Source organism: Daktulosphaira vitifoliae, unplaced genomic scaffold, assembly GCF_025091365.1.
Source record: "Daktulosphaira vitifoliae isolate Bord-2020 unplaced genomic scaffold, ASM2509136v1 Scaffold_3, whole genome shotgun sequence".
Classification (NCBI taxonomy): Eukaryota; Metazoa; Arthropoda; class Insecta; order Hemiptera; family Phylloxeridae; genus Daktulosphaira; species Daktulosphaira vitifoliae.
Window position 1 is genome coordinate 9,656,751 of NW_026099574.1, and position 14,007 is coordinate 9,670,757.

The 14,007-nt window shown below is 26.4% G+C and overlaps 3 protein-coding genes across 3 annotated transcripts; all 3 read left to right on the forward strand.

Annotated features, from left to right (window-relative positions):
- The first annotated feature begins 57 nt into the window (after window positions 1-57).
- Window positions 58-1,246, forward strand: LOC126903157 (peptidyl-prolyl cis-trans isomerase H). The gene is made up of 4 exons (XM_050681170.1): window positions 58-304; window positions 391-567; window positions 645-740; window positions 798-1,246. Exons 1-4 carry the CDS (start codon window positions 221-223, stop codon window positions 993-995), a joined length of 555 nt encoding a protein of 184 aa, XP_050537127.1. The 5' UTR covers window positions 58-220; the 3' UTR covers window positions 996-1,246.
- A 3,118-nt stretch (window positions 1,247-4,364) lies between these two features.
- Window positions 4,365-8,319, forward strand: LOC126903156 (actin nucleation-promoting factor WASL-like). Its single transcript, XM_050681169.1, has 9 exons — window positions 4,365-4,744; window positions 4,813-5,040; window positions 5,124-5,223; window positions 5,548-5,640; window positions 5,701-5,870; window positions 5,944-6,193; window positions 6,887-7,071; window positions 7,594-7,692; window positions 7,747-8,319. Exons 1-9 carry the CDS (start codon window positions 4,649-4,651, stop codon window positions 7,903-7,905), a joined length of 1,380 nt encoding a protein of 459 aa, XP_050537126.1. The 5' UTR covers window positions 4,365-4,648; the 3' UTR covers window positions 7,906-8,319.
- A 4,615-nt stretch (window positions 8,320-12,934) lies between these two features.
- On the forward strand, window positions 12,935-13,600 carry LOC126900574 (uncharacterized). The gene has a single exon (XM_050676389.1). It carries the CDS (start codon window positions 13,073-13,075, stop codon window positions 13,598-13,600), a length of 528 nt encoding a protein of 175 aa, XP_050532346.1. The 5' UTR covers window positions 12,935-13,072.
- Window positions 13,601-14,007: the final 407 nt, after the last annotated feature.

The following is a 14,007-nucleotide window of genomic DNA, read 5'->3' on the forward strand; positions in this document are numbered from 1 at the left end:
ATACCACAAGTTATTTTGTGTTTATACATTTAAAATCGTGGTTAAAAGCTATCAGTTTTATAAATTTATCTATTTACAAACCTTAGTAATATACAATAGTATACAATTACATGTATAGTGTATATACAGATAATTTCTTAATAAATAACTTTGTGTCTATGTGATTTCTTATTCAAGATATTTTTGGATTCATCATTAAATTGATTCTTTTACATACAACATGCCAAGTTGGAATCAAATTCAAAGTCAATTGCGGAATCCTCAAAATCCCGTTGTTTTTTTTGATATTACTGTGGGAAGAACTGTTAGTATTATCTTATTTTAATTAAATAGAATATTTTATTCTTCCTTAAACTATTCATATTATCTAATGAACTTATAATTTTAAAGGAAATTGGTAGATTGATAATGGAACTTTATGCTGATATAGTTCCAAAAACTAGTGAGAACTTCCGACAATTTTGTACAGGTGAACATAAAAGAGATGGAATTCCATATGGTTATAAAGGATGTTGTTTTCATAGAATAATAAAAGATTTTATGATACAAGGAGGTGATTTTGTCAATGTAAGATTAAGCAAGATATTAAAATAATTTTTACTTTTAAAATTAATAAAACATTTTTAATAAAATATATATATTAGGGTGATGGCACAGGTGTAATGAGTATTCATGGAGCAGATACATTTGTTGATGAAAATTTTAAGCTTAATCATGATGCACCTGGTCTTTTATCAATGGTTAGATTTTTATTATTTATTTTTTTCTTTCATTAATATAGTAAAATTTAAAAATAGGCAAATAGTGGGAAAGATACTAATGGCTGCCAATTCTTTATCACCTGTGCAAATTGCAACTTTTTAGATGGAAAACATGTTGTATTTGGACGTGTAATTGACGGATTGTTGGTTATGAGAAAAATTGAGAATGTTCCAACAGGACCTAACAATAAACCAAAAATACCTATTGTGATATCACAATGTGGACAACTATGATAGATTATTTTTAATATTACTTCATTCAGTAAGAAAATCTTTTGTATAATCAATATGTAAAATATATATATATATATATATAATCATTATAAAAAATGTCATGAGAAAGCCTTTTTAAATATAAAACTACAGTATATGAAAGTCTGTAAAAATATGAATTTATAACATTTTAGAATATGTTTTTAAAAGTAAATGTAAGAAGAGACTTTGTAAAATTAAACTTAAATGAATTTAGTTTTTCTTATTTAAAACTTCCATCCATTTTTTTTATAAAGTCACTTATTCTTATATCCAATTCTTATTATTGTTGGAAATCAATAATTGTTTGTCGGTATATGCTTGTTTTTAATTGGGAATAATAATTGATCAAGCTATATATTTAGTATTAGAAAAGAACAAAAAAGATAAGTCAAGACTATCTTGAGAAATTATGATTTTACAACTACTCCATTCATTTCATCTACCCTAATTTACCTTACTAAAATAACAACATAAAATAGTATAAATTTCAATTTTCTCAAGTAATGTTTTTAATTGTTTCAATATAATAAAATAAATTTCTAGTTATACTATTTGTTCTAGACAAATTTAGTATAAATCTACAAATATTAAAACCAGAGGTGTAATTTTATGTTTTTTTCTACCCTAGAATTTTAACTAATCTACTTTAAGAAATGAAGTGGACACCATTCAACCTACGAGAGTGAGTCTTGGAATACTTTATTTTATTGGCATCTCAGATTTCAGGGAGTTAATTATATAAGTAGATTAGAGATTATAAATAAATCCAATTTAAAAATATATAAATGCTGTTCATGTTGCCTATGAACTAAACTAACCATCATTGAGAGGTTCTGGTACACATAAAAAAATCCACCATCCCCACATAAAAATTCTTGAAAAGCTGTTTATATTATGTCAGAAGATACACCATATAAAATGGAATAATCGATTATTTTAATACGATCTATGTAAGTAGTCAGGTTTTCGATGGAGACAAGTCTCTCTTTTACCGACTTACAATTTGAAATCAACACAGCCGTGGTAAATAATTCTTAATTAGGTCTCTATAGATAATATTTTATATAAATTATGAGAGAAATAAATGATGTATGGAATAAATTTACTAGTTATGTAAAGAATAATGCAAAGGAGTTTGTTGGTGAGTGTAGGAGTAGAATCCCAGGAAACAAAGAAACTTGGTGGTGAGGATAGCAGTTCAAAGTATGGCAAAAGAGCAAAATGAGAAAAGTATAAACGCTTGTGTAAAAAAAATTAAGTATGGCAAAGTTTAAAAGGTATGATAGGCTAAGGACAAGGAAGGCGAAAAAGAAGTCTATAGACTTGCAAAAGTAAAAAAAAAAGGTCTAAAGATTATTACTATGTAAGGTATATAAAAAATTTTGATAATAGGGTGCTACCGGGCGATGAAGATATGAAAAAAAGTTGGAAAGGGTATTTTGAAAAATCACTGAACGAGGAGCATCCAAGAAAGACATTAGAGTATATTTCATGGAACTAAGAAATGGTAGATTTAATTAGTGAGAAAGAGATATAGGAGGCTGTAGCATCAATGTGAAAGAATAAAGCAGTAGGACCAGATGAAGTGCCAGTAGAAGTATGTATAATAATTAGGAGGTATTAGTAAAAAGTGGTTGAAGGATCTTTTTAATAAAATCTTATTAGAAGAAAAATTCCAAAAGAATGGAGGAATAGTACTGTGGTCCTGATGTCTTAAAGCAAAAGATATATACAAGAGTGTGGAAATTATAGAGACATAAAGCTTATGAGATATCTGTATATAAAAACCAGTTATGATTTATGCCTGGTAAGTCAACAATGGATCCATTATTTTTTGCAAAGCAACTAATAGAAAAGTTTAGGGAAAGAAGAAAAAGCTTTATATAGTATTTATAGATTTGGAGAAAGCGTATGATAGAGTACCGAGAGAGGTTCTAAAGTGGGCACTAATGAGAAAAGGAGTCCCGAAAAGGTACATTAATATAACAGAGGATATGTATGATGGCACTTGTACCAGGGTAAAAAGCGTAGGAAGAGTATCGGAAGATTTTCGGGTAAGAGTACGAGTGTACCAAGGTTCTGCTTTAAGTCCTTACTAATTTTTTATAGTGATGGATGAAATTACTAGAGAAATACAAAGAAAGGTGCCATGGTGCATGTTGTTCGCTGACGATATAGCGTTAATAGGAGAAAATAAGGAAGAAACTAATTAAAAACTAGAGATGTAGAAATCCACTTTTGAAGGAAAAGGATTCAAAATAAATAGGAGTAAGAGTATATAGAGTACGAGTTTAACAAAGGAGAACACGAGGTAGGTGAAATGAGGAGATTAGTGACAATAAGCGAGGACGTGATAGAACAAGTGAAAAGTTATAAGTATTTAGAATTAGTTTTACAGGAGAACAGTGGTATTGACGAGGATGTAAGACACAGAAATAAGTGCGGGTGGTTGAATGGAGAGAGGCGTCTAGCGTTTTATGTGATAAGAGAATTATAATGAGCCTGAAAGGTAAGTTCTATAAGGCTGTAGTGCGATTAACTATGATGTATGTTTCATAGTGATGGACGATTGACAAGAAAGAATAGCAGAGAATGAGTGTAGTTCGTTCAGAGTGTTGAGCGGCTGACAAGAGAATGAGCTGTCTTACGATTTACCCAAAATGAATACACCTTGCTTACAATATTATTCCAACAAATATTTAATAATCCCATTTATACTATCTTAATAAAATTAAATTCCAAAACTTATCGAAAGTTATCCATTCTGTAAAAATGGTCATTGGGGAAAAAATTTTTATGTAAATGGCTTGTCGGGAATCTGGTCTATTATCTCCAAAGAGGGTAAGAGGTTGTAACGAAATTTAGAATAAGAAGTAAATACTTCTTTTTCCTCGACTTTATTCCAACTACTTGGATTCGGTCACCCTTGTCCTAAACTTCTAATTGATGATTTCCCACATCAACAGTCCTCATACCGCATTCAATAACATCTCTCTTTCTTTTTTGGTCTTCCTGTAATTCATCTTTCCTCAACATCCATTTCCATAACTGTTCTTACTGCTTCAGATTACTCTTTCCTTACAATATGACCAAACCATCCAAATATATTGTCTCTCATCTTATCCACGATTGACGGTACAATAAGAAGTAAAAACATTACCTCTTATTCTCACTTAGTTCAACTTGGTGTACATAAATAATTACACTAAGTTTCACAAACACATAAATTAAATCAAGAATAATATTTTTAACGTCTATTTAAATAATAATAAAGTTATAGTAAAAATTAAAAGTAATTCCATTCATTATACATGTTAATTGACATGTATATCAATGGAATACTTAAAATTTTGAACCTACATTATATAAACGCATGCGCAGTAATTTTTTTAATGAATATCAGTAGCGTTATCTATAATATGTAAGTTTAGGATTACCCCCAAGATAGAGTTTGATAACACAACACAGGAAGTGAGTCAGAATTACTGAGTAGTGATAGTAAATGGAAACTGATTTTGTAATTCGTTCTCAATTGTTAAATCTGGCGTACTATATCATATTATTTCCTGTTAAAATAAAACAATTAATGTAACACTTCATTAAAGTGTAAATTAAAATAATTACAATTAAAAATGAAACCTGGTCTGTATCATGAACAAAAGTGTTCTCAATTATTAAGCAAGGACGAAAATGATTCTGTGATACAATTATTAGGCCCTAAATGCCAAGTAAATAACAATGTTTTTATGAATGTTTAATTTATTTACACTTAAACTACAAAAACGTTCTTTTTCAGAGTTTGTCAATGGCAGTTGTGCAGCTTTTCAGTACAGATAGTCCTGAAAGTACTGACTGGCGTCAAAAGAATTTTGGTATTCTCTCTTTTGTAAGAGATCCTAATAGAAAATCTTATTATTTTCGATTGTATTGCCCTATTAGACATCAATTGTTATGGGAACATGAAATGTACAATGGACTGCAATATCAAATTTCAGCAAAGTTTTTTCATTGTTTTGAAGCAGAAGTATATTTTGATAAAAATATATATATATATTTATATATTCTTATATGAATAATTTAGTAATTGAAAAAATTGTTGTTTTAAAGGAATGTATAGTAGGGTTTAACTTTGCTAGTGAAGATGAAGCAACAAATTTTGAAGAAGCTGTAATAGGTTTACAAAAGAAAAGACGAGTAAAACGATTAGGTGAGGATATCACTATTATTTTTATAATTGTGCTAAAAATATTTTTTATTTATTTGCTTGAGTTCTTGGATATTAAAAATAGTTTTTTTTTATAAATGCTAAATTTTTTTAAGCAATTGACAAAAACTTTGTTTAATTTAAAATAAGTCCTTAAAATGTGATATATAATAAAAATCATTAAAAAATTTTTTTTACTTTTTTTATCATAAATAAGTACTATTGTTTAAATGCTTAATTGTTATATATAATTATAACAACTATATAAATACATTATTATAGTATTGTATTTTTTGTCAAATAATCTAATCAGATGGATATTTATAGAGCAAAGGAATAAAGCACACAATAACCAAAATAATATTCATCAACCTATTGCTACAAATAATGCTATGTACGGTCCACAAACACAAATAAATGGTAAAAAAATTTAAATAATATTTTGATAAGAATAAATTTAATTGTCTGTATGAATTTTAGGCAAAGTTCGAAAAAATAAAGCAAAGAATTCAAAGAATAAAAAATATACTAAAGATCAAATTGGAATGCCAGAGAATTTTAGGCATGTTCAGCATATTGGCTGGGATCCAGACACAGGTTTTGATTTAGGACAAATAAAAGATCCACAACTTAATACTTTTTTTGCTAAGGTTTGTTTTAAACAGTTTTCATTTTGTGTATCACATATTGTGGCCAACTAATAGTTTATATAACATTTTCAAGGCTGGAGTATCTGAAAGTCAGCTACGCAACCCTCAAACTCGAGAATTTATCTACAATTTTATTGATACACATGGTGGTATTGATGCCATAAAAGATGCAGTGCAAGATTCTCCGGTACCTCCTCCACTCCCTACAAGATTTCGTCAAGCACCCCCTCCACCCCCTCCACCATATAGTTTACCACTGACAAGGAGTCCAGCACCACCACCACCAAGACCTATTAATGTAACTAATCCACCAAGAAAAATGGGTATGTACTATTGTATTTTAAATAAAAAAAAAATTAGTGCTACTTTTATAATTTGAAATGTTCAGACTTAACTAGGGAGGTCATTGTTTTATATTCTTTAAATTATATTAATTATAGTTATTTGAAAATGTTGGTATTATAAATCATTTATGTACGATTTTATAAAAATTTGTTCTTATAATAAAGTAATGTATTATCAATATAATCTAACCATAAATTATTATTATAATAATTATGAATATTATTTTTAAAAATAATATAATAAAATGAAATAAAGAATATATATAAAATGAAATTGAACACTTTATTTCAAAAATAATATCAAAAAAAAAAATGTTGAGTTATTCATAAGTTCTTGGAATTCTTTAACCTAGAAATTTTATTGTAAGCCTAAATTTTTTTATGAATTTATTAATATTATTCAAAGTGCCCTAATCAAATTAATTAAATATTAATTATTAATTAAATAATTAAATCAAATCTTTAGTTTATTTAAATAATAATATTAGTTTATTTTTTAATTTTGTTAATTATAATACCTATTTATTGTTATATACATATTCATAGGTTAGGTTATTCTAATTAAAAGTGATATTTGATGTTTAATCAGTATTATTGAACTCGACTAAGTTTTTTAATGAATTCACTTATCTAAATCATTTAGATATTATTTATAACAAAATATTTTTGCAGAAAATATAGTCATTCCACCACCTCCACCACCATTAATAAATTCAGTACCACCACCTCCACCACCTCCACACTTTGATTTACCCAAAATGAATACATCAGAATCAAATATTAATAAACTAAATGATAGTACGCCTGATCCAAGATCTGCTCTTCTTGAAGCAATTAGGTCTGGAAAAACACTTAAGGTAAAACATATTATATTTATTTTACTAATTAATAATTGAATGTGATGAGAAAAGTTTTCCTAAAACAAAAGATAACATTATTTCCTATATAACAATTTATTTAGTTAACTAAAATCCTAGGATCATTATTTTGATTAAATTAATTTATTTTTTTCAATATTAACTACTTTAAATATTATGGTAGATAAAATACTCCTAAAATATTGTTAAGGTGGAATTAAAAAATTATAGAACATGTCTATAAGTGTGTGAAATGCATACCTATAAAAATATTCTAAATTAATATAAATCAATGTATTTTAATTTGTTTATAGTAATTTTTTTTATTTTTATTGTAATTATTAAAAAGTTGGCTGTTTATTAAATAATCATATGTATAAAGTGGGTAATGGACTTCCAATAAAAAATTATGAGTTGAATATAACTTAAAAAAATAAAAATAATATAATCATTTTCTCATTTATTTCATTATATCTTTAAATTGATAAAGTAAAAATTTTTAAGTTAATAATTTTTTTTTAGCCAATTGATACATCATCAAATAGTGGAAAAGCTTCAACAATTTCTAATCAACGAAGTGATTTACTGGACCAAATTAGGCAGGGAGTTGAATTAAAATCGGTAATTATTTTAAAAATTTTATTTGTATATTTTTATTGTATATATTTTTTTTAGGTTCAACCAATTCAAAAGAAGACTGTGAATAATTTGGAAGGCAATGGATTAGCTGGTGCGCTAGCAAGAGCATTAGCTGAACGTGCTAGAGTAATTCATAGTGACAGTAGTACAAGTGAATCAAGTGATGATGATGAAGATGATGAATGGGATGATTAGACAATTTATTAATCATGGATTATCAACTTTGTGAATTTAGTTGAATAGAATTATACATAAAAATATGTTTATTTTGTATAATTTGATAAGATTAGATAGGTCAACAATTTGTTTTGTTAAAAATAGGAAAATATATTATGTATTTATTATGTTGTTTTAAAAAAAAATAATTATAAGTATTTTAAAATATGTATATATATATATATATAATAATTAAAAACTCATCTGTGTTAACCAAAGTACTAAAAGGTATTTTATAATTATAGAATTATTAATCAATGCCAACATACTTGGAATATGTGATATAAGGTGTCTATTTTTAATTATTTTACAAAAATAATTTTAGTTTTATCTTATCACATATATAGTAATAAAAATGTATATTGTTTTAATAAATAGTACTTTTTGGTTAGACTTTCTATTTTTTTTTATTTTTAATATTTAACTAAATGATCTATATTTATTTATTTTGAATCTTAGATTTAAATAATATAATAAATTCTATTTTAAAATTTTTTATAACAATTAAAGATAATCCCAAACAAGAAATTGAATAATATTCTTCATATAATTTATTCTCTAATATACTAATATCCTATTGTATGGGAAATAATAGAATATGTGTAATTTACACATAAAAAAGATTAATTATGATTTCCAATAAATTATAAGTTTATACCACAATTAACCAGGAATATAATATTATAACTCATTTGAGTCATATTATGACTATTAATACAATTTACTTTGTGCGTTAAAACAATAATTTTACAATGGTAAAATATTAATGCTAAAGAAAAACTAATGATTTAATTAGAATCAGCATCAAAAAATTATTTTAATAAACATTTCATGAGACGAGTTGTGATGATACTTTCATTCCATTTAAGATATTCTTATAAATTGTTAATTATTTCTATTTTATCAGATTGTTATGTTTTAAATATTCAAATTGACGTTTTAAACTTAATCAACTATTAAATAAATTTGAATTGTTTAGTTTAATTGTTTAACTAATACTCCAATTTGGCAATATTAGAATGTTATTCTCTCACTCCTGTTTCACAGGGCTGATAAATCATGAAAGCTACTAAATAATTAATCCTGGACTACACAAGATACTAAAATTTAGGTTAGCTATATCTAATAAGATCGAAAAAACCCAGAATAATAAGGACAAGTGTTTTAGATGATAATTGGCAGTGATTACAACATCATTTAATAGTGATTTTACGATAAATGATGTTATGAATAAATTAAAAACAATAGAAAAATCCCAAGTTGTCTAATTCCAAAATATAAAACAAAAATTAACAATCTTTGAAATAAAATTAAATATTTTAATCGATTTTGTTGAAAGTATGCAATCTTTCATTAAGGATTGATAATAAATTAATGAGAAAAGAATTAGATGATTTTAAAGAAAATATATATGTACTAGAATATAATTATAGTTCATTAAATTCTATATCTCTATATATATCACTAGTGAAGCATAATTGAGACTTATTAAAAGTAAAAATATAGTTGTTTTCAATACTTTGGAATCGCCAAATGAAGCGTCTGAGACAACTTCAATGATATTTAAAGAATTAATGTATGATTTAGATTCAACTGTTAAAATTTTTGATGTCAAACATATTGAACGTAAACGAGTCGATAGTCAAGCTTAATCTCTACTTATAGAATTAAATAATATTAATGTGTTAATAATATTTAAAAACCCAGCACAGTGGGGATGTGACATACTTGGGTCAAGTAGAATGATATGTGGCAGTGATTAAAATCACTATCATAAAAAACGCTTCGATACAAATCTGTAGATAATGTTTAATAGTGGTGGTAATTTTCGTTTCTTTAGTGGAATCGCTTCTTTCGGTACAGTTACTTAAAAGTGACGATTCCAAAGTAATCTTTGGTACACCGGTACTTCTAAATTTTTGTAATTGAGTACCTTCATTACGATCGTTACCAAAACCAAACCAGTATTAATTGATCATATGAACAGTTGTATCTACACGGGACGTTAGTAGGTATAGTACCAATAATAAATCAATAAATACGTCTATGTTATTTATCATCAGGCAATATTTTAAAAGGCGCGAATGCTTTTCGAAAAACGTTTAAATAAGAATTTTTTTTTAGCAGTAACAATACAGAAATATTGATAGGCATAATATTAAATTTTAATGGAAAAAATAGATATATTACCACAGAATAAATAAATAACCGTATCTTTTAGACACGTACAGTATTTTAGCCAAGTTAATATGAGGTAAAGATTGGAATTATGGTTCACCTAAGTGATCCGATTGAATCGGATCAGTTCAACTAGAAGATTCGGTTCAAAGACCTGTTTGCGATCTCTAAGATATTTCAAGTCAATTGAATCGAATATTAAGTATAGTTATGGTTTTTTACGGTTTCTCGATTCGCAAATCGCATGTATGATTCGGAATTCGGATTAGGGGTGTATTGTATGAGTAAAGGACATATGATTTTTGTTTAAGGTTAACAATATATATTGGTTGAGTCATGATGATAGGACAAATTCAATAACTGTTGATGTTTTCAATATTTTTTTTTTTTTTTTATAATTATTGAGATTTTGGACTATGTTAAAAACATATTTATTATTTTTTTCCGATAAGAAAAAATATATATAAATTTTGAAATTTTTAAATGTTCAAAACAGCTTTAGTACTCTTTTTAAATAAAATTTTGATAGGTCGATAATAACTTTTGAGTTTTAATATATGAAGTGGGTATGTAACGCGGGTGGTTACAACTTGTACTGGTGTATAATTAAAACGTTTACTCCGACCAAAAAACAAACCCCCCCTCTGCGCACTTGTATTTATTCTATATGCATCTAGTCTACACATCAATAAAAAATATAAGATGTCCATTATATTATATCATTTTTTAAGAAATTTAATGCAGTTAATATTTTATTTGAGATCTCAACACTCAATACATGTAGTTTCTTAAAGAAAATGAACACATTTTGTATACATGTACTTGTAATTGTTGCACGTTTTATATGCAAATTTAATGCATTATTATTATAAATTATTGATTGTTCTAATAAAAGAAAAATATATTATTAAATCTAGATTTGATTAAATTTAAATAAACAAATTACTTTTATATGTATCTTAAATACTTTAATTTACTAAGACTATTATTATTTACTTTAATAAATAATTTATATCAATACAAATATTTATTATTAAATGTTAACTTCCTGGAAAGTTTAATATGTTAAGCTATAAGATTAAAAAAAGATAATTCAATATAAATTGAATGTAATTTAAAATCATAATACATTAAATAAAGTTAATGAAATAAGTGTCCCTCCTTTTGGTAGTTGTAGAGAAAAATTAGAATCCAGGGTTAATATTCTAGTCTGGACATGTTAATAATGATCATTCACAAGACATAACATGTTTTTATTAAAAAGTAAACAATTCATTTTACAGCACTTTTAGTCTATATTGTTACATTATGTTGTTGTTTGTCTCTGATGTCTTGTGTCTTGATATGTTCTCATAATTGAATAGTGTTCAACAATTTTAATTTTTAAGATTTGAATACTAAAAAAATTCAAATTTATAAGATAAATACAACAACTATAAATTTTTTTCTTTTTTCATTAGGATTCCAAAGTAATCTTATTATAAAGTAATAATATTTACTAAACAAAATTTGAATTTTGCTACAAATATTAGGTATTAGTAGTATAAGTAAACTATGTTGTCTTCTTCAAAAATTGATAGTATGGGATTAAATAAGAAATGTAGCAATGTATGGTACCATTATTAAATTATACTAAATAATATAGCAAAATGCAATATTTGTTCTGATAAAATAAGTTTTAGTGGAGGATACACAGGAAATTGTTAAGGCATTTGAAACAAAACATTCAACAGTTCCACTACAAGGAAATATTCAGGTTAAGTATTCATTTCATTAAATTTAATAAATAGTAACATAAAAGTACTTCTATATTAATATTTCTTTATCAAATAAGTTAACTTTTTCATTGTAGTTTTAAAATTTTGAATAATGAAAAATTAAATTCAAATAATAAAATGAACCAAGTGTTACTAACAGGCTTATTCTAAGGATTTTTGGGGTTCTGGGACAAATTAATTTAGGGGCCCCTCTGTTAATAGGTAATACTCAAGTAATCCTTATTATTTTGGAATCTAAGAAGGGTCTCCTTGAAATTTGTCTAGAATGTGACCTGTGGAAAAATGGTCCCATACCCCCCCTCAGTAAACAGACATGGTTACTTATAATGATTTTAAATTATAGGAAAATGTATCAAACTATGACATAATTGATGATTCACAACCTTCAATATCCACAAATCTAAATCCAAATGGACAACAATCATCTTCAGTAGCAACAACATATCCACCAATGTTTAGTCCACAAAACAAACGCCAAACTTTATTCAAAAGCCGATACCAATGAGCAAATCAAAGATAATTGATCAACAACTTGTGAAGATGATTTTTAAGGAGTATCATCTGTTTAGTATTGTAGAGGCTGTAGAATTTTGAAAGTTAATTAAAATGTTATGTCCATCTAACATTATTCCATCAACAAAAACAGTAACCCAAAGTTTGATGCCTCAAATGTTTGAGATAACCGTTGAAAGTGTGAAGGAAACATTAAAAAATGTAGCAGCAGCATGTTTGATCACAGATAGATGGACTTCAAGGAACAATCAAAGTTTTATATCAGTAACAGCACATTTTATTGATCCTTAAGACGAAACATTAATTTCATCTGTACTATTAGGCTGTAATGATTTTGATAAAAAACATGCAGGTAATAATTTGGTTTTTTTTTTAAGTAACATTGTTAATGAATGGAATTTATCAAATAAACTTACTGCTGTAATAACTGATAATGCTGCTAATATTAAAGCAGCAATTAGAAATTGTAATTGGAAATGGCTGTCTTGCTTTGCACATTCAAGAAACTTAACAGTCCAAACTAGTTTAAAATGCATAGAGCCTACAATAATAAAAGTAAAAAACATTGTACAATATTTTAAAAAAAGTTCGCATGTCTTGGCAAAATTAAATGATTTTCAAAAACAAATTGGTTTATTTAAAACTCAAACAAGACTGCCCAAAATGTTGGAATTGACATGATAAATCGAATAGTTGAAATCAAAGAACCAATTATTGCTACTCTAGCAGTTTTAGGTAGTTCAGAGTTAAACTGTTTATGTACAGAAAATTGGATTATATTGGAAAACGCCCGGGACATTTTGAAAATATTTTATGAAGTTACTACAGATATAAGTGCTGAAAAATATGTTATGTTATCAAAAGAAATAATTTTTATTAAAATATTATATAAATTTATTTTAAATTACATTAATATAAATACATTACCAAAAGAAATCAATTCAATGGCTATGATGATAAAGAGCGTGTTGTTTTCAAGATTTGGTGAAATTGAAGAGAACATGTTAGTTTCTCAAGCTACTTTATTGGATCCAAGGTTCAAAAAATTTGCGTTCTCCAATGAAAATAATTGTCATGCTGCAGTTAGTTTTTTAAAGGCCAACGCTCAAAGTATAATAATAGAACCAGAAGAGCCAATATCAAAACATACTGCTACTACATCTTCATCTACAATAAATTCAAGTTCAGCAATGTGGAAAGTTTGATGAAACTGTGGTAAATTTAATTGGAAGATCTAACTCATCAGCAGCAGGTATTATTGAAGTTTACAAATATTTGAATGAACCATTAATTATTCAAACTGAAAATCCTTTGGTTTTTGTGGGCTGAGCGCAAAAAAGTGTACCCAAAGATTGTATGAGCTTGTGAAGAGGAGACTGTATTATGGCAATATCAGTACCTTGTGAGAGAATATTTTCTAAAGCGGGCCAAGTCATTAGTGAAAAAAGAAGTAGACTCTCAACATCTAAAATCTCACAAATATTATTTCTTAATCACAATATGTAAAGAAAATATTTAATGTATTGCATTTGTATACATTAGTTGTCCAGTTGGAAAAAATGTCTTTAAATTTTGATTTTTCCCATGTAGTAATAAAATAATTTAAATAAGA

Excerpts from the sequence above, each read along its gene's own strand:
- LOC126903157 (XM_050681170.1), top strand. The coding sequence starts at position 221 with ATGCCAAGTTGGAATCAAATTCAAAGTCAATTGCGGAATCCTCAAAAT. Across the intron at positions 305-390 it reads ATATTACTGTGGGAAGAACT|GAAATTGGTAGATTGATAAT; the intron begins GTTAGTATTATC and ends ATAATTTTAAAG. Across the intron at positions 568-644 it reads AAGGAGGTGATTTTGTCAAT|GGTGATGGCACAGGTGTAAT; the intron begins GTAAGATTAAGC and ends TATATATATTAG.
- LOC126903156 (XM_050681169.1), top strand. The coding sequence starts at position 4,649 with ATGAAACCTGGTCTGTATCATGAACAAAAGTGTTCTCAATTATTAAGC. Across the intron at positions 5,224-5,547 it reads AAGACGAGTAAAACGATTAG|AGCAAAGGAATAAAGCACAC; the intron begins GTGAGGATATCA and ends GGATATTTATAG. Across the intron at positions 5,641-5,700 it reads TCCACAAACACAAATAAATG|GCAAAGTTCGAAAAAATAAA; the intron begins GTAAAAAAATTT and ends TATGAATTTTAG.
- LOC126900574 (XM_050676389.1), top strand. The coding sequence starts at position 13,073 with ATGATAAATCGAATAGTTGAAATCAAAGAACCAATTATTGCTACTCTA.